General features: G+C 43.0%; 1 protein-coding gene across 2 annotated transcripts; it reads left to right on the top strand.

Moving 5' to 3' along the window:
* Positions 1–68: 68 nt before the first annotated feature.
* On the top strand, positions 69–27,388 carry LOC106608088 (actin-related protein 10). Of its 2 annotated transcripts, XM_014205791.2 has the most exons (12): positions 69–251; positions 658–730; positions 19,699–19,781; positions 19,940–20,048; positions 20,491–20,666; positions 20,907–20,986; positions 23,531–23,566; positions 23,772–23,851; positions 24,033–24,106; positions 24,483–24,564; positions 26,069–26,270; positions 26,397–27,388. In XM_014205791.2, the coding sequence occupies exons 1-12, from the start codon at positions 175–177 to the stop codon at positions 26,576–26,578; spliced, it is 1,254 nt and encodes a 417-aa protein (XP_014061266.1). In that variant the 5' UTR covers positions 69–174; the 3' UTR covers positions 26,579–27,388. The 2 variants fall into 2 exon arrangements, with proteins under 2 accessions (XP_014061266.1, XP_014061267.1); XM_014205792.2 differs by lacking the exon at positions 26,069–26,270.
* The last annotated feature ends 576 nt before the right edge of the window (positions 27,389–27,964 follow it).

Genomic DNA, 27,964 nt, shown 5'->3' with positions numbered 1-27,964 from the left:
ACACACAAGTATAATTGCATAAACTATTTTACAGTAGGGACAAACTATTTTTAATCAGGCGCGTTCCCCAGACGTCATTCCTCAAACTGAAAGAAAGGACCCTGCCAAACCCAGCAGAAATTAAATTATTTGCGATTGCATGTTGTATATCGGAAACGATTAAGTAAATATAAAATGCCCTTGTTTGAAGGGTTGGGGAGTGGAGGGGAGAAAACTGCAGTCGTCATTGATTTAGGAGCAGCCTACACAAAGTAAGTATTTAGCTAGCTAGATATGTTTACATGCTAACAACATTGGCCACTGCCTGTCACAAATGCTAAGTACTGAACATCAGAGGTTTAAGCAAATATAAACCGACTATCCAATGTTTAAAGCACGTTATTTAGTTGGTCACAATGTGTTAAATATGTGTTTTTGCTGAAAAAGGGCTAGCAATATTAACGAAAGCTAGCTGGCTAATGTTAGCTAGCTAGCAATGTAAGGAACAGCACCAGTCTAGTGCCTGGGCTGGGGAAGATCATATGACAATCAGACACACATTGCGACACACTAAGGCCCTTAACTCAATAAATCCACATTCATTGGCATTGAGTACTGTCTGACAAGTGTCAATGATTTCACTCATCACAAACTAAATGGTTTTGTATGATGATGCAGGTGTGGCTTTGCTGGAGAAACGGGGCCCAGGTTCATCATTCCTAGTGAGCTACAGAAGCCGGGACAACAGCAGGTGAGGGAGTTAGTGAGCGAATTAATGAATGACTAGTGCTCTTTAACTTATGGACAGGCATTATTGAAATCGTGTGTGTAATAATGACTAGTGCTCTTAAAGTGGAACTGACAGCGTTTTAACTACTTTTCAAATATGAAACAAACAGACAATCATAATATCAGTAAAATATATCAAATTCCCAGATTATGCTACAAAACCAACTTTATAAAAGGTTTTTCCATGATGTACACTAAGGCATTTTTGGCAGAATAGATTAGATGGATGCAGTTCAGTGCATGATTAATATAATTCACCAATACATTATCAGGTTGTAAATCACAGCTGGGCTGGTACATTGTTTGCTGCCTCCACCTGGGCTGCACTGATTCTGTTTCAATTACTCAATATTTTTGACAAAAATGGACGAATGTAACTAAGACTGGGAATGTCAATACAATCAACCGAGCAAGGGCAATGATCACAAGTCAGTCATAATAGGCTAGGGTATCTATTTATGTAGCAAGATAAAAACACGGAGCATAACGTTAGCTAGCTAGCTAGCTTACTGCTAGGAGGATATCATGTCATTGGAGGGGTGGGTGAGTGACTTCTCCCACTCATTGTTTTTCGGTGGCTATACACAACTAGAGATGCAGGTGTCATTTTGTTAGCTAGCAAGAACCTGAACGCCTGTATTATACAGTTAGCATATATCTAGCTACTCCGATTTCAGAGCACTCTCACCTGTGTGCCAGAGTGCAGAATAACTGTTTTATTTACAAACATGCAACATTTGCTGAGTCACGAACGCTCTAGATTTGGTATTTTTTAGGATCCCCATAGCTGATGCTTTTGCAACAGCTAACTCTTCCTGGGCTCCACATGAAACATGACATAATACATAGTAGGGAACATTATTAGTCAAGGACTGAAATACATTCTATAATGTCACACACAGCCTACATATCAGTACGTACACACAATATCTAGGTATAATACATAGTACACTGCAAATTACAATATATATAAAATGGCTCTCTCTTCACAGTCCCCTTTGTGCAGTAAGGTGTTCTTTTATCTGTTTTTTTAAAACTGTTTTTATTGCTAGCTTGCTACCTGTGGTGGTGTAGAGTTCCATGTAGTCATGGCTCTATTAAATACTGTGCATTTTCCAGCCTTTGTTCTGGACCTGGGGACTATGAAGAGACCTCTGGTTGCATGTCTTGTGTTGTGTGCCAACTGCTTGAACGCAGAGTACCTTCAACACGTCAATACCTCGCACAAAGACCAATAGTGATGCAGTCAATCTCTCCTCAACTTTGAGCCAGGATTGACTGACATGCATGACACTTTTCCTCCGTGTTGCTTTGTTCTAGACCAGGTATTCCCAAACTGGGGTACACGTACCCCCAGGGGTACGCACAATGCCGTCGGGGGTACGGCAAATACAAATGTGATTTATATATTTATTTGATTACTTTTTTTTTCTCACATTTTCATACAGTCCATTTATATTTTCCAACAGGGCTATACATTTGGGTGAGGTTTTTTTCTCACCTAAGTAGCCTCATTTCACTGCCAAAAAGAAAATTAAACCATCTAGTGTTCAGCGAAATAACAACACAATGTCAAATGCAGGTAGCCTACTCAAACAATTAACATCCAATCACATCAAAATCAAATCAAATCAAATTTATTTATATAGCCCTTCGTACATCAGCTGATATCTCAAAGTGCTGTACAGAAACCCAGCCTAAAACCCCAAACAGCAAGCAATGCATGTGAAAGAAGCACGGTGGCTTGGAAAAACTCCCTAGGAAAAACTCCCTAGAAAGGCCGAAACCTAGAGAGGAACCAGGCTATGAGGGGTGGCCAGTCCTCTTCTGGCTCTGCCGGGTGGATATTATAACAGAACATGGTCAAGATGTTAAAATGTTCATAGATGACCAGCATGGTCAAATAATAATAATCATAGTAGTTGTCGAGGGTGCAACAAGCACGTCCGGTGAAGAGGTCAGGGTTCCATAGCCGCAGGCAGAACAGTTGAAACTGGAGCAGCAGCATGGCCAGGTGGACTGGGGACAGCAAGGAGTCATCATGCCAGGTAGTCCTGAGGCATGGTCCTAGGGCTCAGGTCCTCCGAAAGAGAGAATTAGAGAGAGCATATTTAAATTCACACAGGACACCGGATAAGACAAGAGAAATACTCCAGATGTAACAGACTGACCCTAGCCCCCCTGACACATAAACTACTGCAGCATAAATACTGGAGGCTGAGACAGGAGGGATCAGAAGACACTGTGGCCCCATCCGATGATACCCCCGGACAGGGCCAAACAGGCAGGATATAACCCCGCCCACTTTGCCAAAGCACAGCCCCCACACCACTAGAGGGATGTCTCCAACCACCAACTTACCGTCCTAAGACAAGGCCGAGTATAGCCCACAAAGATCTCCGCTACGGCACAACCCAAGGGGGGGGGCGCCAACCCAGACAGGAAGACCACGTCAGTGACGCAGCCCCTGTAATAGGGCTAGAGGCAGAGAATCCCAGTGGAGAGAGGGGAACCGGCAAGGCAGAGACAGCAAGGGCGGTTCGTTGCTCCAGCCTTTCCGTTCACCTTCATACTCCTGAGCCAGACTATACTTAATCATAGGACCTACTGAAGAGATAAGACTTAAAGGTTGAGACTGAGTCTGCGTCTCTCACATGGGTAGGCAGACCATTCCATAAAAATGGAGCTCTATAGGAGAAAGCCCTACCTCCAGCCGTTTGCTTAGAAATTCTAGGGACAATTAGGAGGCCTGCGTCTTGTGACCGTAGCGTACGTGTAGGTATGTACGGCAGGACCAAATCGGAAAGATAGGTAGGAGCAAGCCCATGTAATGCTTTGTAGGTTAGCAGTAAAACCTTGAAATCAGCCCTTGCCTTAACAGGAAGCCAGTGTAGGGAGGCTAGCACTGGAGTAATATGATCTAATTTTTTGGTTCTAGTCAGGATTCTAGCAGCCGTATTTAGCACTAACTGAAGTTTTGTTTAGTGCTTTATCCGGGTAGCCGGAAAGTAGAGCATTGCAGTAGTCCAGCCTAGAAGTAACAAAAGCATGGATTAATTTTTCTGCATAATTTTTGGACAGAAAGTTTCTGATTTTTGCAATGTTACGTAGATGGAAAAAGCTGTCTTTGAAACAGTCTTGATATGTTCTTCAAAAGAGAGATCAGGGTCCAGAGTAACGCCGAGGTCCTTCAGTTTTATTTGAGACGACTGTACAACCATCCAGATTAATTGTCAGATTCAACAGAAGATCTCTTTGTTTCTTGGGACCTAGAACAAGCATCTCTGTTTTGTCTGAGTTTTTAAAAGTAGAAAGTTTGCAGCCATCCACTTCTTTATATCTGAAACACAGGCTTCTAGCGAGGGCAATTTTGGGGCTTCACCATGTTTCATTGAAATGTACAGCTGTGTGTTGTCCGCATAGCAGTGAAATTTAACATTATGTTTTCGAATGACATCCCCAAGAGGTAAAGTATATAGTGAAAACAATAGTGGTCCTAAAACGGAACCTTGAGGAACACCGAAATTTACAATTGATTTGTCAGAGGACAAACCATTCACAGAGACAAACTGATATCTTTCCAACAGATAAGATCTAAACCAGGCCAGAACTTGTCCATGTAGACCCATTTGGGTTTCCAATCTCTCCAAAAGAATGTGGTGATCGATGGTATCAAAAGCGGCACTAAGATCTAGGAGCACGAGGACAGATGCAGAGCCTCGGTCTGACGTCATTAAAAGGTCATTTACCACCTTCACAAGTGCAGTCTCAGTGCTATGATGGGGTCTAAAACCAGACTGAAGCGTTTCGTATACATTGTTTGTCTTCAGGAAGGCAGTGAGTTGCTGCGCAACAGCTTTTTCAAAATTTTTTGAGAGGAATGGAAGATTCGATATAGGCCGATAGTTTTTTTATAATTTCTGGGTCAAGATTCGGCTTTTTCAAGAGGCTTTATTACTGCCACTTTTAGTGAGCTTGGTACACATCCGGTGGATAGAGAGCCGTTTATTATGTTCAACATAGGAGGGCCAAGCACAGGAAGCAGCTCTTTCAGTAGTTTAGTTGGAATAGGGTCCAGTATGCAGCTTGAGGGTTTAGAGGCCATTATTATTTTCATCATTGTGTCAAGAGATATAGTACTAAAACACTTTAGTATCTCCCTTGATCCTAGGTCCTGGCAGAGTTGTGCAGAGTCAGGACAATGGAGCTTTGGAGGAATACGCAGATTTAAAGAGGAGTCCGTAATTTGCTTTCTAATGATCATGATCTTTTCCTCAAAGAAGTTCATAAATGTATTACTGCTGAAGTGAAAGCCATCCTCCATTTGCGAATGCTGCTTTTTAGTTAGCTTTGCGACAGTATCAAAAATACATTTTGGATTGTTATTATTTTCCTCAACTAAGTTGGAAAAATAGGATGATCGAGCAGCAGTGAGGGCTCTTCGATACTGCACGGTACTGTCTTTCCAAGCTAGTCGGAAGACTTCCAGTTTGGTGTGGCGCCATTTCCGTTCCAATTTTCTGGAAGCTTGCTTCAGAGCTCTTGTATTTTCTGTATACCAGGGAGCTAGTTTCTTATGACAATGTTTTTAGTTTTTAGGGGTGCAACTGCATCTAGGGTATTGCGCAAGGTTAAATTGAGTTCCTCGGTTAGGTGGTTAACTGATTTTTGTCCTCTGACGTCCTTGGGTAGGCAGAGGGAGTCTGGAAGGGCATCAAGGAATCTTTGGGCTGTCTGAGAATTTATAGCACGACTTTTAATGCTCCTTGGTTGGGGTCTGGGCAGATTATTTGTTGCAATTGCCAACGCAATAAAATGGTGGTCCGATAATCCAGGATTATGAGGAAAAACATTAAGATCCACAACATTTATTCCATGGGACAAAACTAGGTCCAGAGTATGACTGTGGCAGTGAGTAGGTCCAGAGACATGTTGGACAAAACCCACTGAGTCGATGATGGCTCCGAAAGCCTTTTAGAGTGGGTCTGTGGACTTTTCCATGTGAATGTTAGTCACCAAAAATTAGAATATTATCTGCTATGACTACAAGATCCGATAGGAATTCAGGGAACTCAGTGAGGAACACTGCATATGGCCCAGGAGGCCTGTAAAAAGTAGCTATATAAAAGTGATTGAGTAGGCTGCATAGATTTCATGACTAGAAGGTCAAAAGACGAAAACGTCATTGTTTTTTTTTTTGTAAATTGAAATTTGCTATCGTAAATGTTAGCAACACCTCCGCCTTTGCCGGATGCACGGGGGGTATGGTCACTAGTGTAACCAGGGGGTGAGGCCTCATTTAACACAGTAAATTCATCAGGCTTAAGCCATGTTTCAATCAGGCCAATCACATCAAGATTATGATCAGTGATTAGTTCATTGACTATAACTGCCTTGGAAGTGAGGGATCTAACATTAAGTAACCCAATTTTGAGATGTGAGGTATCACAATCTCTTTCAATAATGGCAGGAATGGAGGAGGTCTTTATACTAGTGAGATTGCTAAAGCGAACACCGCCATCTTTAATTTTGCCCAACCTAGATCGAGGCACAGACACGGTCTCAATGGGGAAAGCTGAGCTGACTACACTGACTGTGCTAGTGGCAGACTCCACTAAACTAGCAGGCTGGCTAACAGCCTGCTGCCTGGCCTGCACCCTATTTCATTGTGGAGCTAGAGGAGTTAGAGCCCTGTCTATGTTCGTAGATAAGATGAGAGCACCCCTCCAGCTAGGATGGAGTCCTGTCACTCCTCAACAGGCCAGGCTTGGTCCTGTTTGTAGGTGAGTCCCAGAAAGAGTGCCAATTATCTACAAATTCTATCTTTTGGGAGGGGCAGAAAACAGATTTCAACCAGCGATTGAGTTGTGAGACTCTGCTGTAGAGCTCATCACTCCCCCTAACTGGGAGGGGGCCAGAGACAATTAATCGATGCCGACACATCTTTCTAGCTGATTTACACGCTGAAGCTATGTTGCACTTGGTGACCTCTGACCGTTTCATCCTAACATCGTTGGTGCCGATGTGGATAACAATATCTCTATACTCTCTACACTCGCCAGTTTTAGCTTTAGCCAGCATCGTCTTTAGATTAGCCTTAACGTCGGTAGCCCTGCCCCCTGGTAACCGGTGTATGATCGCTGGATGATTCGTTTTAAGTCTAATACTGCGGGTAATGGAGTCGCCAATGACTAGGGTTTTCAATTTGTCAGAGCTAATGGTGGGAGCCTTCGGCGTCTCAGACCCCACAACGGGAGGAGTAGAGAAGTTTCAGCCTCCGACTCGCTTAATGGGGAGAACCGGTTGAAAGTTTGTCGGCTGAATAAGCGACACCGGTTGAGCATTCCTACAGCATTTCCCTCCAGAAGCCATGAGAAAGTTGTCCGGCTGCGGGGACCGTGCGAGGGGGTTTATACTAACGTTACTATCTGTACTTACTGGTGGCACAGACGCTGTTTCATCCTTTCCTACACTGAAATTACCCTTGCCTAACGATTGCGTCTGAAGCTGGGCTTGCAGCACAGCTATCCTTGCCGTAAGGCGATCGTTCTCCTGTATATTATAAGTACAACGACTGCAATTAGAAGGCATCATGTTAATGTTACTTAGCTTCGGCTGTTTGAAGTCCTGACGAACCATGTCCAGATAAAACCTCCGGGGTGTAAAAGTTGAATGAAAAAAGTTGAGTGAGGGGAAAAACTAAAAATATACGGTAATGAAAAAGTAAAAACCGTGAGGTAGTCAGGTAGCAAAGTAAGATCGGCAACAAAACGCACAGTGGCACGTAAACAAGTCAACCGTTACTCTCTCGCGGGAATTCCACTAACAATCCGTATGTAGCCAAAAGTAGCTGCTGCTCATTCCCTTTGCTCGAAAATTGATAAATGGTAAAAAAAAAATACTGCTACTACCAGCAGTACTGCACCTGTCGACGACACATTGTTCTGCTTCCACGAGCACATCCAATGCTAGCATCAGTAATTCTACATTTGTTGTTAACCCAGCTAGCATGGACACTGACAGTTGTGAATCTGATGCAGCTGAAGAGCTACTGCCCCCTTACCCGGGAAAGCAGCAAAAAAAAGACAGGGACGTTGGACCATCGAGAGGCACAAATATGACGAGAACTACATTGATTTGGGGTTCACTTATATTGGGAGTAGTGCCTTTCCTCAGCCACAGTGTGTTATATGTGCAAAAGTACTATCTCACAACTTGATGAAACCTTCACACTTGGGCAGACATTTTGAAACAAAACATGCCAATTTGGAAAATAAGCCACAGGATTTTTTGAGCGAGAATTAAGACGACTTTCAAGTACTAAGTCATGTATAAAAGCAACAGATACCATTAATAAGAAGGGGCTAGAAGCGTCTTGTTTGGTGAGCTACCGAGTGGCTAGGACAGGCAAGTCCCATACTATTGTGGAGGACTTAATTATTCCTGCTGCTGAGGATATGGCTGGGGGAAAAGGCCAAAAAAACGAATGCCTTCGTCAAATATCACTGTTTCATGACGCATCAGTGACATGGCAGGCGACGTTTTGAAACAATTAAAGCCAGTGAATTCTATGCGTTACAGCTGGATGATACAATACAAGCCAGTGAATTCTATGCGTTACAGCTGGATGAGTCAACCGAAGTAGCAGGCCTGGCACAGCTCCTGGTATATGTCCGTTACGTTTATGGGGGGTCAATTAAGGAAGATATCCGCTTCTGTAAACCACTGGAAGTCAGGACAACGGGAGAGGATATTTTTAAAGTACTGGACAGCTTTGTGACATCAGATGGACTTTGGTGGTAAAGATGTGTTGGTATCTGTACTGATGGCGCAAAAGCCATGACAGGGAGACATAATGGAGTGGTAACGTGCGTGCAAGCAGTTGCTCCCGATGCCACTTAGGTACACTGCAGCATCCACCAAGAGGCTCTTGCTGCCAAGGGAATGCCTGACAGCTTGAAAAACGTTTTTGACACTACAGTGAAAATGGTTAAGGCAAGGCCCCTGAACTTGTGTATTTTCTGCACTATGCAATGATATGGACAGCGACCCTGTAACGCTTTTACAACACAGAAAGAAGTACACTGGTTATCAAGGGGCAAAGTACTGACGTTTATTTTAATTGAGAGACGAGCTTAAAGTTCTGTTTATGGTCAGTTCTTTACTGACCATAATTTTCACTTTTCACAACTGGCCTATCTGGGTGATGTTTTTTCTCGCCTGAATGATCTGAATCTAGGATTACAGGGTCTCTCTGCAACTATATTCAATGTGGGGGACAAAATTGAGGCTATGATTAAGAAGTTGGAGCTCTTCTGTCTGCATTAGCAAGGACAACACACAGGTATTTCCATCATTGTATCATTTTTTTGTGTGCAAATGAACTCAAGCTTACGGACAATGTCAAATGTGATATAGCGAAGCACCTGAGTGAGTTGGATGCCCAATTACTTTAAAAAAAAAATATATATATATATATATATATATATATTTCATCTTTTATTTAACCAGGTAGGCTAGGTGAACAAGTTCTCATTTGCAACTGCGACCTGGCCAAGATAAAGCATAGCAATTCGACACACAACAACAGAGTTACACATGGAATAAACAAAACATACAGTAGAAAACAAAAACTCTATATACAGTGAGTGCAAATGAGGTAAGATAAGGGAGTGAAGGCAATAAATAGGCCATGGTGGCAAAGTAATTACAATATAGCAATTCAACACTGGAATGGTAGATGTGCAGAAGATGAATGTGCAAGTAGAGATACTGGGGTGCAAAGGAGCAAGATAAATAAATACAGTATGGGGATGAGGTAGATGGGCTGTTTACAGATGGGCTATCTATGTACAGGTGCAGTGAGCTGCTCTGACAGCTGGTGCTTAAAGCTAGTGAGGGAAATATGAGTCTCCAGCTTCAGTGATTTTTGCAGTTCGTTCCAGTCATTAGCAGCAGAGAACTGGAAGGAAAGGCGACCAAAGGAGGAATTGGCTTTGGGGGTGACCAGTGAGATATACCTGCTGGAGCACGTGCTACGAGTGGGTGCTGCTATGGTGACCAGTGAGCTGAGATAAGGCGGGGCTTTACCTAGCAGAGACTTGTAGATGACCTGTAGCCAGTGGGTTTGGCGACGAGTATGACGCGAGGGCCAACCAACGAGAGCGTACAGATCGCAGTGGTGGATAGTGTATGGGGCTTTGGTGACAAAACGGATGGCACTGTGATAGACTGCATCCAATTTGTTGAGTAGAGTGTTGAAGGCTATTTTATAGATGACACCGCTGAAGTCGAGGATCGGTAGGATGGTCAGTTTTACGGGGGTATGTTTGGCAGCATGAGTGAAGGATGCTTTGTTACGATATAGGAAGCCGATTCTAGATTTAATTTTGGATTGGAGATGCTTAATGTGAGTCTGGAATGAGAGTATACAGTCTAACCAGACACCTAGGTATTTGTAGTTGTTCACGTATTCTAAGTCAGAGCCGTCGAGAGTAGTGATGCTGGACGGGCGGGCAGGTGCGGGCAGTGATTGATTGAATAGCATGCATTTAGTTTTACTTGCATTTAAGAGCAGTTGGAGGCCTCGGAAGGAGAGTTGTATGGCATTGAAGCTCGTCTGGAGGTTAGTTAACCTCTCTTGGGGAGGTGGGACGCCAGCCAGTGAAAAATCAGAGCGCCAAATTCAAAACCACAATGTCATAATTCAAAGTTCTCAAACATATGACTATTTTACAACATTTTAAAGATACGTCTCCTTAATGTAACCACATTGTCCGATTTTTAAAAAGGCTTTACGGCGAAAGCATAAAGTTAGATTATGTTAGGACAGTTCCAACACAAGACAAACCACACAGCCATTTTCCTAGCAAGGACAGGCGTCACGAAAACCAGCTAAAATTATGCACTAACCTTTGACGATCTTCATCAGATGACACTCCTAGGACATCATGTTACACAATACATCCATTTTTTGTTCGATCAAGTTGATATTTATATCCAAAAACAGCATTTTACATTGGCGCGTGATGTTCAGAAAATATATTGCCTCCAATACTGCCGGTGAATCCGCACAACAATTTACAAAAATACTCATCATAAACGTTGATAAAATATTAAACTGTTATTCAAAGAATTATAGATGAACATCTCCTTTATGCAAACGCTGTGACAGATTTCAAAAAAGCTTCACGGGGAAAGCACACTTTGCAATAATCTGAGTACTGCGCTCAGAAAAAGACATCAAGCAATACAGATACCTGCCATTTTGGAGTCATCTAAAATCATAAATAGCATTAGAAATATTGACTTACCTTTGATCTTCATCAGAAGGCACTTTTGGAGGGCGAGTTAGTTAGGATGATATCTGAGGGTTCCCATGTTTATGGACTTGGGGTTGTACCTGGTAGGTTCATTGATAATTTATGTGAGATTGAGGGCATCAAGTTTAGATTGTAGGATGGCTGGGGTGTTAAGCATGTCCCAGTTTAGGTCACCTAGTAGCACGAGCTCAGAAGATGGATGCGGGGGCAATCAATTCACATATGGTGTCGAGGACACAGCTGAGGCAGAGGGTGGTCTATAGCAAGTGGCAACGGTGAGAGACTTGTTTCTGGAAAGGTGACTTTTTAGAAGTAGAAGCTTGAATTGTTTGGGTACAGACCTGGATAGTAAGACAGAACTGTGCAGGCTATCTTTGCAGTAGATTGCAACACCACCCCCTTTGGCAGTTCTATCTTGGCGGAAAATGTTATCGTTTGGGATGGAGATTTCAGGGTTTTTGGTGGTTTTTCTAAGCCAGGATTCAGACACGGGTAAGACATCCGGGTTGGCAGAGTGTTCTAAAGCAGTGAGTAAAACAAACTTAGGGAGTAGGCTTCTAATGTTAACATGCATGAAACCAAGGCTTTTACGGTTACAGAAGTCAAAAAAATGAGAGCACCTGGGGAGTGGGAGTGGAGCTAGGCACTGCAGGACCTGGATTAACCTCTACATCACCAGAGGAGAAGTAGGATAAGGGTACGGCTAAAGGCTATACGAACTGGCCGTCTAGTACGTTCGGAACAGAGAGTAAAAGGAGCAGGTTTCTGGGCATGATGGCATAGATTCAAGGCATAGTGTACAGACAGGTAAGGTAGGATGTGAGTACATTGGAGGTAAACCTAGGCATTGAGTAATGATGAGAGAGATATAGTCTCTAGAGATGTTTAAACCAGGTGATGTCATTGCATATGTAGGAGGTGGAACAACATGGTTGGTTAAGGCATATTGAGCAGGGCTAGAGGCTCTACAGTGAAATAAGACAGTAATCACTAACCAGGACAGTAATGGACGAGGCATATTGATATTAGAGAGGCATGCGTAGCCAAGTGATCATATGGGTCCAGTGAGTGGTTGGGCTGACTGGGGACACTGCGATTCAGACAGTTAGCAGGCCGGGGCTAGCAGTTAGCAGACCTGGGCTAGCAAGTTAGCAGAAGGGCCTTTGGGGGACGTCGCGGTGGAGGTAAGTCTGTTTTTGCCACTTCGTGCTCTAGGTAGCTAGCAGGCCGCGGTTAGCAGAATGGACCTTCAGAGGACGTCGCGCCTGAGGGGCCTGTTGGAATCCTTCGGGCAGATTATGTCGGTATTCCAGTCGTAGAGGATCGGCGGGGTTCCGTGCCCCGTACCGGCAGTAGAAGGGGTCCGGATATTGTCGCCCAGGAGTGGGATTCGGTGGTAGCCCAGGAGCCCTAGCTTCAGGCTAATTGGTGCTTGCTCCGGGATGGAACCGCTAGCCAGGAGTAGTCACCCGGGATTGTGTTTAGCTAGTTGCGAAGATCCAGATGAAAATGTTCAGAGTTTGCGGTAGGAATCCGGGGTTATGGAGAAAAAAAAAATAGGTCCGTTATACTCTGGTTTGAGTCACGTTGTATGAACTGGCGAGAGCTTTCCGAGCTAAAGGTTAACTGATGACCGCTAGCAGTGGTTCGCTGACTGGTAGCTAGTTAGCTGGCTAGCTTCAGTTGAGGGATTACAGATCTGAAGTAAATAGAAGTACTTTAGAAAAAACAGATCCAAGCCACATTGGGTGAGGCGGGTTGCAGGAGAGTATTTAGAAGTTGAGGTTTAGGAAAATATTTTTAAAAGATATGCGAAGAAAAAGATATAAAAAGATATATACAAGGGACACAACAGGACAAAGACGTCTGACTGCTACGCAATCTTGGAATGAGCCAGGTACTTTCCCGAAACGGATGACCCAAACAACTGGATTCGTTATCCCTATCATGCCCTGCCTCCAGTCCACTTATTGATATCTGAACAAGAGTCTCATCGAAATTGCAACAAGCAGTTCTGTGGAAATTGAATTTAATCAGAAGCCACTGCCAGATTTCTGGATTGGGCTGCGCTCAGAGTATCCTGCCTTGGCAAATCAGCTGTTAAGACACTGATGCCCTTTGCAACCATGTACCTATATGATTGTGGATTCTCGGCCCTCATAAGCATGAAAACTAAATACACGCACAGACTGTGTGTGGAAAATTATTTAGGACTGAGACTCTCTCCAATACAACCCAACATTGCAGAGTTATGTGCATCCTTTCAAGCACACCCTTCTCATTATTAACCTGTGGTGAATTATTCCCAATTTTCGATGAACAAATAAGGTTTTATATGTAGGCTGGTTAAATAAAGAGCAAAATTAATAATTATTATTATGCTTTTAGTTAAGATATTTAGCACCAGCCTATTGCTAGTTACCCATTCTAAAACTGTCTGAAGCTCTATGTTAAGTGTCTCAGTTATTTATTTGACTTTTGCAGCCAATGCGTATACTGTTAAGTCATCAGCGACATAGACAGATAGGCTTTATTCAAGGTCAGTGGAAGGTCATTTGTAAAAACAGAAATCAATAATGGCCCTGTCCAGCTGCCCTGCGGTATACCACATTCAACTGAATTTTCATGAGAGAGGCTTCCATTCATGAAAACCCTCTGTATTCTATTAGATAGGTAACTCTCAATCCATAATAAGGTAGAGGATCCAAATCCATAACAGCAAAAAATGTCAGCAATAGGTTATGATCAATGACATCAAAAGCTGCACTGTAGTCTAACAAAACAGCTCCCACAACATTCTTACTCTCAATTTCTTTCAGGAAATCAGTAATTTGTGTCAGTGCCGAGCATGTTGAGTGCCCTACAAGCATGCTGAAAGTCTGTTGTTAATTTGTTTTCTGTAAAATAACTTTATTTGATCAAACACAATTTTTTCCAAAAGTTTGCTAAGCACTTGTAAAAAAACAACATAATAATGTATTTAACTAGGCAAGTAATTTAAGAACATATTCTTATTTTACAATGACGGCCTACACCGGCCAAACCCTTTCCTAACCCGGACGACGCTGGGCTAATTGCCTGCTGCCCTATGTAACAGGCTGATTGGTCGGCTGTTTGAACCATTAAAGGGTGCTCTGCTATTCAAGGTCACACTTCTTCTTTTAGGCTTAAATTGATGACGTGGCAAACAGGAGTCCCAGTGTATTCCGCTACCAACCTCAGCAATTTACCACCCAGGTTGTCGGTACCAGGTGGTTTGTCCTTATTTATATATAGCAACAGTTTTTCACCTCTTCCACAACTACTTTGTGGAACTCAACTACAGTGCTTGTCTTTCATTATTTGGTCCATTATGCATGAAATGAAGGCTCAGCATTTGTTGTTTGAATGTCATACCTAAGTCAGCTAATATTGTCAAATAAAAAGTTATTAAAGTGATTGGCAATAATCAAAGGGTTTTGTTATGAACAAGCCGTCTGCCTCAATGCAGGATGGAGCTGTATTTGCTTTTTTTGCCTAGAATTTCTTTTACAGTACTCCAGAGCTTCTTACTATCGTTTTTTTTACATCATTCTTTATCATCTTCCATAGTATAGTTTTTTGGTTTAATTTAGTTATGTAATTTCTCAATTTACTGTGTGTCTGCCAGTCTGTGTTGTCAGACTTATCTGCTATTCCCTTTGCCTCATCCCTCTCAGCCATACAGTTTTTCAATTCATCATCTATCCATGTGGATTTGGCAGTTCTAACAGTCAGTTTGTTGATGGGAGCATGCCTATCAGTAACCACAAGAAGCAGTTTCATAAATTCTTCAAGTGCAGTGTCCAGATGTTCTTCATTACACCCATCAGACCAACAAATATTTTACATCTTCCACATAGGAATCATTGAAAATCCTCTTGTGTGATCATAATATGCAGTCTTTGGAACTTAGTTTTTTGTAGATATGGCTATTATATTAGGATCACTACATCCGATGGGTGTGGATACTGCTTTAGAGCAGATTTCTGCAACATTAGTAAAGACCTGATCAATGCACATGGATGATTTTAGTTACTGTTCTGTTTGTAAACCTGGTAGGTTGACTGATGACTTGAACCAGATTGCAGTCTGGTTAGCGATTGGAGATTATTTTTGAGTGGGCAGCTTGATGACAACCAGTCAATAATTAGGACACCCAGAAAATATACCTCTCTTATGATATCACAAACATTATCCAACATTTCACACACATAGTCCAAATACTGACTTTTAGCACTTGGTGGTCTATAGCAACTTCCTACGAGCATAGGCTTTAGGTGAGGCACATCAACCTGTAGCCATATTGCTTCCACATCATCTGACATGAGAGCCTCTTTCAGCCTAACATGAAAACACCCTAATCAGCTCTGCTAGGGTCAAATGGTCAGTGTGGTGTTCTCTCATTTGTCTGGAAGTAGCTAGCTAGCCAACTTTAGCCAATTAACTTGGGTGCTTGATTGGGACAAGGCAGCTGCAGAAGGACGAGTAGGCTACAATTCCCCATCGTTTACCAGTGCAATTTTCACGGACAACTAGCAGAAAAAGTTGAGAGTTTATCTAATGTGCCTTTGTTCGATTTTAGCTCATTTTGCTCTGGCTAGCATTAGTTGTTGATGTGCATAACTGAGGGAGAGAGAGCCTACCTTTTCATGGTTGTTTGATCAATAGGACTGTAAAGTTACCAAATGTAAGAACTCCTGTGATATTTACATATTTGCAGAAAACCATTCGGGTGCATTTTGTGGCTTTTAGCGAATGCATTCTAATGATTTAAAGTCGCGCTGTTGGAACTGTCTGCAAACATCCAGTTCAAAGTGAATGATGGCAGGCCTGTGTGGCAAATGACTTGTTTGCGTAAAGGCCTACTGTAGCTTTGATTGCCTATGGTGCACCAGTCTGCGTAGAGTCTGGTCCTGGACGAGACGGATGTTTTATTTAGTGCAGGGTCTATTAATTGTCCAAAAGCTTGGTTGCTTTCACAAATGCCTTATACATCATTCCCAAACATTCCCAAAACGAGCATATCTAAGCGGTCGCTTGTCAATCTTTTTATTTTTTATTTTATAAAGGTGTCATTCTTCCTTGAATGACAGATTTTAATAGGATTTCATGTTGCTAAAATGCTGTCAGTTCCATTTTAACTTATGGACAGGCAGTATGGTCCAGAATATGTGAGTGGAGCAGAGCGATCCCAATTTGATTGGAGCGTGGTGCAAGATTCCCAAAAGCTGAGCGTCGTCCTTCTCACCAGCTCCAATTTTGCCCCAGTAGCGCTCACTTCACGAGCTCAGGCCATGCCCAGCATGCATTTTGTCTACTTCTGTGCTGCTGTAGATAACTGTCGTTATAGCAAATTATTAATAAAAATCAGATCTCTTAAACGTTAAGTTCATTTTTGTTCTGTTATCTGTATACATAGGCCATCATTGATTTTGATCCCAATAGGCCTGGAATATTCCCACGTTCAAGGAGCTCTCCGTTTTGATTGGATTATTTTGCCTAAAAACCTTTAGGCCTACCTATAGACAAATAAAAATAACAGCTCTGCATCTCTGCCTGGCAAGAGTGGCCAAAGGGGTGTTTAGCATCCCCAGTGGCTTTGCCAGTGTAGAGAGGATATTCTCTGTTGCTGGCCTGCTTTCCAGGCACCGTTACATCAACCTGAAGCCACAGACTGGACAAACTCTGTCACGTCTGCTGGCGCTCCCCCTCTCTGGCGCTCGAGGTTGCCAGGCTGCTAATCATTACGCACACCTCCTGTCACCATCGTTACTCGCATCAGCGCTTCATCGGACTCAACTGGACTCCATCACATTATTCATTACCTCCCCTTTATCTGTCACTTCCTCAGTTTCTTTCCGGAGTCAGCATAAATGTCGTTACGTGTCCCTTGTCCAGAAGCTGTTTGTGTTGTTGCCGTTGTTTATTCATTAAATATTCACTCCCTGTACTTGCTTCCCGTCTCAACGCATCTGTCCTTAAACTTGTTTATAAAAATGAATTCAAAGGCACTAATAAGTCATATTTATTTAAATGTTGTATTAAATTCTAAGTCACAGCCTATATGTGCAATTTGTAGACTATGATTTAATACAACTACAATTTTTAATTCTGAGTGCTTTGTCCCTACCAGCCTTTTGTGTCGCACTCGCAAATACTTCACAATGTGTTTCTTTGTAGGTTATAGCCTTGAAATAATTTAAATAATATAGCCAAAATAATTCATCTTCATTCCTTCTTAGGCTGCCTGTCTGGCTCCTGACCTATTTAGTGTTTATATGCTGTTTAATATGACATGTACCCTATTTGAAACTGTGTGCTTCTTACATTCACCTTTTCGTGTTTATTCAAATACTTTTTATTCAAATCCATATGTTTTGGTTTCAATACGTCATAACCAAATGGTAGGTCCAGGTAGTCACACAAATAGATGCCTTAGATAAATTGTGATTTTATTATATGGCTACCCCCCTTGATATCTTTTAAGAGCTTAATGGTCCATTCTAGTCCCAGTCCATATTAAATAGAATGTTGCGCCCGTTGCTGTGGAACCCCTGTTCCTTTTCCCCTTCAAACGTGAAATTTTTTTAAACAACATTGTCTGCTTGTTTAAGTCCATTACAAAACTACATTAAAGAAAAGTACAGCATGTCTAAAGATTTCTTGGTAGCAGGCAATGTTGAAAAGTATTCTCACTACTTAGGTTTTTCTAATATTGTAGGGCTTCCCTCATGCCTCTTCATGTACATTAGCCACTTGAGTGTTGGCTAGCTACCAACCAGAACATTTATTAAGCTAGCCAAGACCAACAACCCAAACAAACCGACTATAATACTACAAGTAGTGAGTGGAGTTACAGACCTTACTACACCAGTTAAATATCTTACCTTTGATTAAATGTTTTCTACACACATAGCTGCGTGTAGCCTACTTGGACACCGGGTCCCCACAATTTCGCACTCCTACACACTGAATATCCTGAAGCCACAGGGAGCTTCTCGCAGGCTCCATTTCCCTACGTGGGAGCATTGTGAACCATAGGTTGGGATTTTTGACCAGGTTACATGTACAGTGCCTTCGGAAAGTATTCGGACCACTTCACTTTGTCCACATTTTGTTACGTTACAGCCTTATTCTAAAATGTATTAAATTGTTTATTTTCCTCATCAATCTGCACACAATACCCCATAATGACAAAGCAAAACGTTTTTAGAAATAATTGCTAATTTGGTTCAAGTCCGGGCTCTGGCTGGGCCACTCAAGGACATTCGGAGACTTGTCCCAAAGCCACTCCTGTGTTGTCTCGGCTGTGTGCTTAGGATCGTTGTCCTGTTGGAACCGTCGCCTCCAGTGTGAGGTCCTGAGCGCTCTGGAAGAGGTTTTCATCAAGGATCTCTCTGTACTTTGCTCCGTTCATCTTTGCCTCGATTCTGACTTGTTTCCCAGTCCCTGCCGCTGAAAAACATCCCCACAGCATGATGCTGCCACCACCATGCTTCACTGTAGGGATGGTGCCAGGTTTCCTCCAGATGTGATGCTTGGCATTCAAGCCAAAGAATTTGTTGGTTTTGTAAGACCAGAGAATCTTGTTTATCATGGTCTGAGAGTCTTTAGGTGCCTTTTGGCAGGCTGTCATGTGCCTTTTACTGACTAGTGGCTTCTGTCTGGCCACGCAACCACAAAGGCCTGATTTGGTGGAGTGCTGCAGAGATGGGAGAACCTTCCAGAAGGACAACCATCTCCACAGAGGAACTCTAGAGCACTGGCAGAGTAACCATCGGATTCTTGGTCACCTCCCTGACCAAAGCCCTTCTCGCCCGATTGCTCAGTTTGGCTCTAGGAAGAGTCTTAGTGGTTCCTAACATCTTCCATATAAAAATGGAGGCCACTGTGTTCTTGAGGACCTTCAATGCTGCAGACATTTTTTGGTACCCTTCCCCAGGTCTGTGCCTCAACACAATCCTGTCTCGAAGCTCTACGGACAATTCCTTCAACCTTATGGCTTGGTTTTTGCTCTGACATGCACTGTCAACTGTGGGACCTTATATAGACGTGTGTGTGTGTGTGTGCCTTTCCAAATCATGTCCAATCAATTGAATTTACCACAGGTGGATACCAAGTTGTAGAAACATCAAGGATAATCAATGGAAACAGGATGCACCTGAGCTCAATTTCAAGTCTCATAGCAAAGGGTGTGAATACTTATGTAAATAAGGTATTTCTGTTTTTTATTTATACATTTGCAAACATTTCTAAAAACCTGTTCTTCGCTTTGTCACTTGTGTAGATTGATGAGGATTTGATTTGATCCATTTTATAATAAGGCTGTAACGTAACAAAATGTGGAAAAAGTCTGAATGCTTTCCGAAGGCACTGAACAACACAGCAGCTTTTCCGCATGTTTTGTTATTTCTGTATAATAAAATAATTGACAAAGTTGTCTCTTTTTCAATGGGAAAGAATTAAAAAAAAATCCCCAATTTGTGCGTGTGGTTGAGGGAAATTCCTTCATATGACCTGAATACCGACTCAGAGTATTGAAATGGACAGCCTCCTCTATAACCATTTGTCGGTGTGTCTTTCACAGTCTATCAAAGTGGTTCAGTACAACATCAACACAGAGGAACTCTACTCCAACCTCAAGGAGTTCATCCACATGCTCTACTTCAGGTAAGGAGCATTTGACATAGCTAGTAGTGTGTGTAATGACTGACACATCAGTGGCGGTAACATTAAAGCAACCATGTGAGTCAGCAATTTTGGAGATGCACCCCAGGCCATAAACATTGATTGAATGTCTGTGTCTACTACCTTTCTGTCCTGCCCAGGCATCTGTTGGTGAACCCCCGTGACAGGAGAGTGCTGATCATCGAGTCCATCCTCTGTCCCTCCCACTTCAGAGAAACCCTCACCAAGGTCTTCTTCAAACAGTTTGAGGTACTGAGACCAGCTGGACCAATGATCTGTCTCTGGGTGCATTTACACATGCAGCCCAATTCTGATCTTTTTTTTTTTTTCAAGAATTGTTTTTTTTACCAATCAGATCAACTCTGAAAAAGAGCTGATGTGAAAAGATCTAATGTGATTGGTCAAAACCAATTATTGTAAAACATATCAAATGGGCTGCCTTTGTAAACTCAGCCTCTTATGTGTACAACCACTTTACCTGGTACAGAAATGCTATCCCCTTCTCCTAACCCAAACTAGATGGGTGTAAGCTAAATGGTGAATGCAATGCTCCCCTAAGCCAATAGGGAGGCTAGATGGAGCCATCTCCATAGTGCTCACACCTGTCAGTAGTTGGAACACAAAAGGGCATGGATTTTATATTTTCAGATCAGGCAATGGATGTTTAGGATGATGCCTCTGTGTTTTCCAGGTGCCCTCAGTGCTGTTTGCTCCCAGTCACCTCATGTCCATCATGTCTCTGGGCATCAACTCAGGCCTGGTGATGGACTGTGGCTACACTGAGACACTGGTGCTGCCTGTGTATGAGTGCATCCCCATCCTGTCAGCCTGGGAAGCCCTGCCTTTGGGTGGAAAGGCCATTCATAAGTAAGTAGTGTGCATGTGTTTGAGATGGTGTAATTATGTAAAGATATTGCCGTGTGTGCTACTTTGCTTGTGTCACGTACTGAACTTCAGGGAAACAACCTTTTGTTCACCTCTTGAGAGCTGTGTGTTTCAAGTCCCAGTTTCTGGACTACTGTGACAGAATCAAGTGTATCAAGGTGTGTGCTTTCAGGTGTACTTGCCCCCTTTGTTCTTAGTGGCTGTGTGTGTTCTAAACCACAGGGAGTTGGATGGGCTCCTGGTGGAACAGTGTACAGTAGACTCAGACTCCAGTACTGGACAGAGTCTACCTACAGTCATTGGTAAGACCCCGACATCAGAAACCTCCTTGTCAAAATCATGAGTAACTTACCGCACAACTCAAGCAGTGCTTTGTCATTGTATAAACTGTCTCAGTCGTCCCATGGATCCTCTTGTTTTCTTGCTGTGGCTATATCATGCATTGTCAACAACAGCTATTCACATTCTTGTGAATTGATTTTCCTAATTAGCTTCATAATGATGCTGGTGTTCCATTGTTATATGTAGAGGAAGGAAGGAATTTATAATTGCGCTCTCTGGGTGAATCAATCATGCAACATTTTATATTCAGAGGTCGTTGCTATAGCCTGATGTGAAAGAAAGGAAGGACCTGCTCCATCTCTTTTGAATTATATATACACTGCTCAAAAAAATAAAGGGAACACTTAAACAACACAATGTAACTCCAAGTCAATCACACTTCTGTGTAATCAAACTGTCCCCTTAGGAAGCAACACTGATTGACAATACATTTCACATGCTGTTGTGCAAATGGAATAGACAACAGGTGGAAATTATAGGCAATTAGCAAGACACCCCCAATAAAGTAGTGGTTCTGCAGGTGGGGACCACAGACCACTTCTCAGTTCCTATGCTTCCTGGCTGATGTTTTGGTCACTTTTGAATGCTGGCGGTGCTTTCACTCTAGTGGTAGCATGAGACGGAGTCTACAACCCACACAAGTGGCTAAGGTAGTGCAGCTCATCCAGGATGGCACATCAATGCGAGCTGTGGCAAGAAGGTTTGCTGTCTCTGTCAGCGTAGTGTCCAGAGCATGGAGGCGCTACCAGGAGACAGGCCAGTACATCAGGAGACATGGAGGCCGTAGGAGGGCAACAACCCAGCAGCAGGACCGCTACCTCCGCCTTTGTGCAAGGAGGAGCAGGAGAAGCACTGCCAGAGCCCTGCAAAATGACCTCCAGCAGGCCACAAATGTGCATGTGTCTGCTCAAACGGTCAGAAACAGACTCCATGAGGGTGGTATGAGGGCCCGACGTCCACAGCTGGGGGTTGTGCTTACAGCCCAACACCGTGCAGGACGTTTGGCATTTGCCAGAGAACACCAAGATTGGCAAATTCGCCACTGGCGCCCTGTGCTCTTCACAGATGAAAGCAGGTTCACATTGAGCACATGACAGACGCCGTGGAGAATGTTCTGCTGCCTGCAACATCCTCCAGCATGACCGGTTTGGCGGTGGGTCAGTCATGGTGTGGGGTGGCATTTCTTTGGGGGGCCGCACAGTCCTCCATGTGCTCGCCAGAGGTAGCCTGACTGCCATTAGGTACCGAGATGAGATCCTTAGACCCCTTGTGAGACCATATGCTGGTGCGGTTGGCCCTGGGTTCCTCCTAATGCAAGACAATGCTAGACCTCATGTGGCTGGAGTGTGTCAGCAGTTCCTGCAAGAGGAAGGCATTGATGCTATGGACTGGCCCGCCCGTTCCCCAGACCTGAATCCAATTGAGCACATCTGGGACATCATGTCTCGCTCCATCCACCAACGCCACGTTGCACCACAGACTGTCCAGGAGTTGGCGGATGCTTTAGTCCAGGTCTGGGAGGAGATCCCTCAGGAGACCATCCGCCACCTCATCAAGAGCATGCCCAGGCATTGTAGGGAGGTCATACAGGCACGTGGAGGCCACACACACTACTGAGCCTCATTTTGACTTGTTTTAAGGACATTACATCAAAGTTGGATCAGCCTGTAGTGTGGTTTTCCACTTTAATTTTGAGTGTGACTCCAAATCCAGACCTCCATGGGTTGATAAATTGGATTTGCATTGATTATTTTTGTGTGATTTTGTTGTCGGCACATTCAACTATGTAAAGAAAAAAGTATTTAATAAGATTATTTCTTTCATTCAGATCTAGGATGTGTTGTTTAAGTGTTCCCTTTATTTTTTGGAGCAGTATATATAACACACACACACACGGCCTATTTGAGTTAGTTTTCTCCCTGTGTACTGTATCCTTGAAGTACTTATTTTCTGATTCGAGAGTGAATTCCTATGAAGAGCAGCAGTAGCTCACTAGCTAGCTGATGCAGGGCTAGGCAGGCCTGATGGGCATAAATCATTTAAACAGGCATAACATAGACCACCTCTCTCTCTGCACTACTGAACCACACCACACCACTACAGTACCACGGCACAACTGAGTGCACTATTACAGTCAAATGACTGATGTAGCCTATGTAATTAATGGCTTGAGACTGTTGTGAATGCAAACACTAAACTGTAGCAAACGTATCCAAGGCAAGCAAAAAAAAGTGTGTATTAAATTTGGGACAAGTAAACTGCTCTGAACTTATCAGGAGTTGATATAATCTACTTTCTTCACTTTTTTCATACTTCCTCAACCAATGAGTGCACCTCTGGTGTCCTCTCCTTGTCTCGGACACACACCATTTGACTACAATGAGACACAATTATTTAGTACAGTAATTAGAACCATTGACGTGAAAGGAAGGGCTCTATGTGAGGGAAGATAAGTGGGTCATTGATAAATAGGTCTCACTATTCGTCTTGTATTTTGTTCCCAGGCTCCATCCCAGAGGAAGTTGTGGAAGATATCAAGGGTATGTTCAAAAGAGACTGAAACCACTTGTTTTATTGCCTTTATTACAGACGATGCTGGGTTTCCAGTTTAGCAGCTAAAGTAAATGGATTTAGCTACAAAAGGCAGCTAAAGCTAATTCATTTTTAAAAACATATCTTCGCCCCGTTCATGTATGTTGGCGGTAGCATACTCTCATAGACCCTCTTGTGGTGTTTCTTGTCCAGTCAGGACCTGTTTTGTCAGTGACCTAAAGAGAGGCCTGAAGATCCAGGAGGCCAAGTTTAACCTAGAGGGCACGGCTGAGGTCAGTGACCTTTAACCCCCAACTGGGCTGTCAGTCATTTCTATATTTGCATTGTCTGGTATATTTAAGGAGTAGCTATTGCTGTGTTCTTCCAGTAAATGTCATTCGTTAAAGTTAGTTTGGTGAGTATTATAGTCCAGTGAATTTGAGACCCTTGCATCCATGTTCTTCCACCTTATAGCGACCAACACCACCCCCTGATGTTGATTACCCATTGGATGGGGAGAAGATTCTGCATATCAAGGGACCAATCAGGTAGCTGTTTTTTATATATATCTTCTCAGCTAAAATGTGATACAATTACAAAACGCAGCAAAAGGGTCGTGTTTTCTGATGTAATGTCTGTCCATTTCATACATGTCCAGAACATTTCAAACTTAGATATTTGGTTCTGTGTCTCCTTTTTTAATATCTGGGTCACCTTCTATTATTGAATCTGGGTTGTCAAGGTTTCCATCATGTCTGTCTGTATGCTCTTCTCAGGGGCGGCCAATGAACCTACAATTGACCCTTGGGGCCACAAAAGTTTATTGAATTGAAATTTTTGCAAACTTATTGCAGGGACTCTTGATTGATGTTGGTTCTGTATTGTAGGGACTCTGAGTGACGTGTGGGTTGTTGTGTTTTGAAGGGACTCGGTGATGGAGATGCTGTTTGAGCAGGACAATGAGGAGAAGAGTGTGGCCACTCTAGTGCTTGACACTCTGGTCAAGGTAACATTAGTTTTCATAATTGAAAAATACCATGTATTAATCTGGGGTTTCTTTCTGCTCAAACCGCAAGAGATGAGATGCTGTCAAAATGGGTACGGAATTCATGTTACTTTGTCAGTAATTACTGGACACTGTTTTGTTCGCAACGACCTTTCATCAGACATCTGCGTCTTCTAATTAAAATCGTCAGCGATTTCATAATTCCTTCTTTTTCCATTTTGTAATGACGAACGCATTTCACCGACACGTACGAGGAGAGACTTTAACCCTGTTACCATAGCAACAGTCCCAGCCTCCCGGGACTCTCCAGTTCACTGAGGTGAAATCATCTCGGTTCCTTCTCGAGTTGCCTGAAGACCCAATGTTGAATTGCATAGAGTTCTACTTTGAGCAGAAATTAGCATTTGTATCAGGAAAGTTTCCTCTACAAGCCAGAATGCTGAATAAAATTATACTTTACTGGTTGTCCGTGTAGTTGGTCCTTTTGCAGGTAGGAATGTGAGACAAAATATCCACAGAGTAGTGTTATCAACCCGACCTTCAGTATGCTGGTCTGTATATCGTTTGTATTTCTGTTTTTTATTTTCAATACTGATGCAATTCGCACGTGACAAACATGCACAATATGGTTGTGCCTAACTGAAGGCAAACACTTCCAGCTGATAGCAAAATAAAGTGCTTCGGTTGACTACATTCATCTATTGTGCGTCATGTGCAATGCGTCAGCATATTGAATATACAAGTGAGAGAACCTATCGGTGCCGTAGAAAGTCAGGTAAACAATTTCCTGTGGATACCCCATCGCTACAGCTGGTAAAGTAAGTGTAACTATAATTTTATTCAACATTCTGCCTTGTAGATGCTATTGCATATTTTTGACAGTGGTTTTTTTAAATTTATTTTTTTACTGATATCCATGGGAACAGTCTGTTTAGGCAACTTCTCAACGAGTCGGATCAGACCAATGACAGACCATTCATCTTAAAAGGCAGAGCAGCTTCCATTACTCTTCTTGCATGCTTTGTGCTTGTGCTGCACTCTGTAAGCACAGTACCATAAGCACTCATTGGTATTTTGTGGACAAGTGTGACAGGCAGTGTAGTAAGCTTGTAAACAGTCCACTTCTCTACAGTGTAGGGTCGGTCAATGAGATTTCTCTCCTGAGAGACCAGCACTGTGGACGAACAGGTTTCGTCCCACCCAGTCCTTAAGGAGTTTTTTTCTTGCCACTGTCGCCTCTGCTTGGCACCGGTTGCTGTGAACCACTTAACAAGTACAACTGATTTAGAAAATGAAAAAAATCTTAATGACTGACTGATTCATTTCTTCTGATCACATGTTTTTTTTGTTGGTCTTATTAAATCCTTATTTCTGTCCCATAGACAGTCTTATGCAGCTTGGGGAGTTTAAGCCCAGATTACTGTTAAACTTGTGAAAAGTACATTTGAGAAAATACAAAAGATTGATACATACTGATGTGTTTCTATCTGATGAACCCCCTCAGTGTCCCATCGACACTCGTAAGGCGCTATCTGAAAACCTGGTCATTATCGGGGGCACGGCCATGCTGCCTGGCTTCCTGCACCGGCTCCTGGCTGAGATACGCCTCCTGGTGGACAAACCCAAGTACCGCGACGCCCTGGCCACCAAGAGCTTCAGGCTGCACAGTCCTCCAGCCAAACCCAACTGCACCGCATGGCTCGGGGGTGAGAGACAGTAGTCTGATACACAACCTTGTCCTTGGACGCTGTATGGATCAGTTGGGTGGTAATGCAGGTAGATATAAACCAGCTTTGAATAACCCTGTCTCCTGCTTTCCTCTCCCTGTATAGGAGCGATCTTTGGAGCACTGCAAGACATCCTGGGTAGTCGCTCTGTGTCGCGCGACTACTACAACCAGACAGGCCGTATCCCCGACTGGTGCTGTCTCAGCTCCCCGCTGCCAGAATCAGTCTATGATGCAGGGAAGACCCCCCCACCACTCATGAAGAGAGCCTTCTCCACAGAGAAATAAACCACCAGACCAGACACTATTGTCTGCGTCTGCAGTGCCACCCTAAACCAAAAAGAGTGCACTATATAAGGAAAGTGGTGCCACTAAAACTCACCCCAGACATAACTTGAACATATCAGATGCTATGGGTGTGTCTCAATAGGCTATTGTGGTTTCCTCTACTCATGCCCTTCCCCTCATCTGTAAGGCGAGGGAGCCACTTTAGACTATAGAGATGCACCCAGCATCTCAACCCCCAGATGGCTGTGGATTGTGGGGGTTTTAGTTCTATCAGTCTTGGTGCCTGTTCTTGTTCTGTAAGACTCCTGCCACACTGCGTTCCAGATTCTGCTCACTCTATTGCTAACTAGATGTTTTGTCTAAGGAGTGCAATGGTACAGTAGTCAGCATTTGAATTGAAAGTGCTGGGGTCAGGGAGAGCAAGTTCTGGGTCCAGATCGTGGTACACAAGGTGGTCTTGAACAGAGTTGTGGTGACTATCCCGTTGAGGCAGAGGTGTGGATTTGACTCTGTTTTCCAGCTAAACTGAGGCTTGTCGTGTTAAAACACTCTTGAGCTGTATATAGAAAATGTACTGCAGTTCAACCAGATAAATTGCAGTTCAGTTTTGAAATTTGTCTCTGTCAAGTTTCTCTTTATGTAGTCCTTGTGAATGCTACCCCCAGGCATTCCTTTTCAGCTAATATGTAGTTTTATTAATTTTTTTATTTGCCATGTAAAACATTGTAATATCAGTTTCAATCTCCCAAGAGCTCTTATCATGTAATGCATCAACTCAAACAGCGCTAAATAAACATTCATGTTGTCGTTCCTGTCTTGTCTATGTTGCTCTGTCCCGTCTCTCATGAGACTTATTTCTCACTCTCCAGAGCCTTTAAGTGATGTTTCACAGATATGCCCACTACTAGAAAGCATACTATAGAGTACACTGGCTGAATAATGTTCACTCCATGAGACAGCAGTCAGGAGGATTGTTTGAAGATGGTTTATGGGTATTTCCCAGCACTGTCACTTTCAAAGTAATGAACACCAGGCCAAAGTAATCACCAGTTGTATCATGCTTATAAGAAATAACAGGCTGAGCAGCACACGCAGATCTCTGAACTACCTGGGCGGAAGTAGTCTCTTCTCTGACACAGTCACTGGCTGCTCTGGTATGGAGTGCCATTAGTCTGACACATGAATTATGAAATAAAGAGAAGATGCCTGCACACTAATGAATGCTCACGTTGTTTCATTGTGCAACACTGACACAAAGGTCTTTGTCATTTTGGGTTGTAACGTGAGCTTTGACAAGTGTGCGGGTATCTATTCTCTATTTCAATAGTTCATTTTTTTTAAACCAGTACCTGCAAATCATTTAATGTGTGTACTATGTTTAAAACA

The sequence above is a fragment of the Salmo salar genome, chromosome ssa06 (assembly GCF_905237065.1).
Source record: "Salmo salar chromosome ssa06, Ssal_v3.1, whole genome shotgun sequence".
Taxonomy (NCBI): Eukaryota; Metazoa; Chordata; class Actinopteri; order Salmoniformes; family Salmonidae; genus Salmo; species Salmo salar.
This window is presented reverse-complemented; position numbering and strand designations above follow the sequence as displayed.

Bases quoted from the DNA above. Each gene is read 5' to 3' on its own strand.
- LOC106608088 (XM_014205791.2), top strand. From the start codon at position 175: ATGCCCTTGTTTGAAGGGTTGGGGAGTGGAGGGGAGAAAACTGCAGTC. The intron at 19,782-19,939 runs GTAAGGAGCATT...TGTCCTGCCCAG, and splicing joins ATCCACATGCTCTACTTCAG to GCATCTGTTGGTGAACCCCC. The intron at 26,271-26,396 runs GTGAGAGACAGT...CTCCCTGTATAG, and splicing joins CTGCACCGCATGGCTCGGGG to GAGCGATCTTTGGAGCACTG.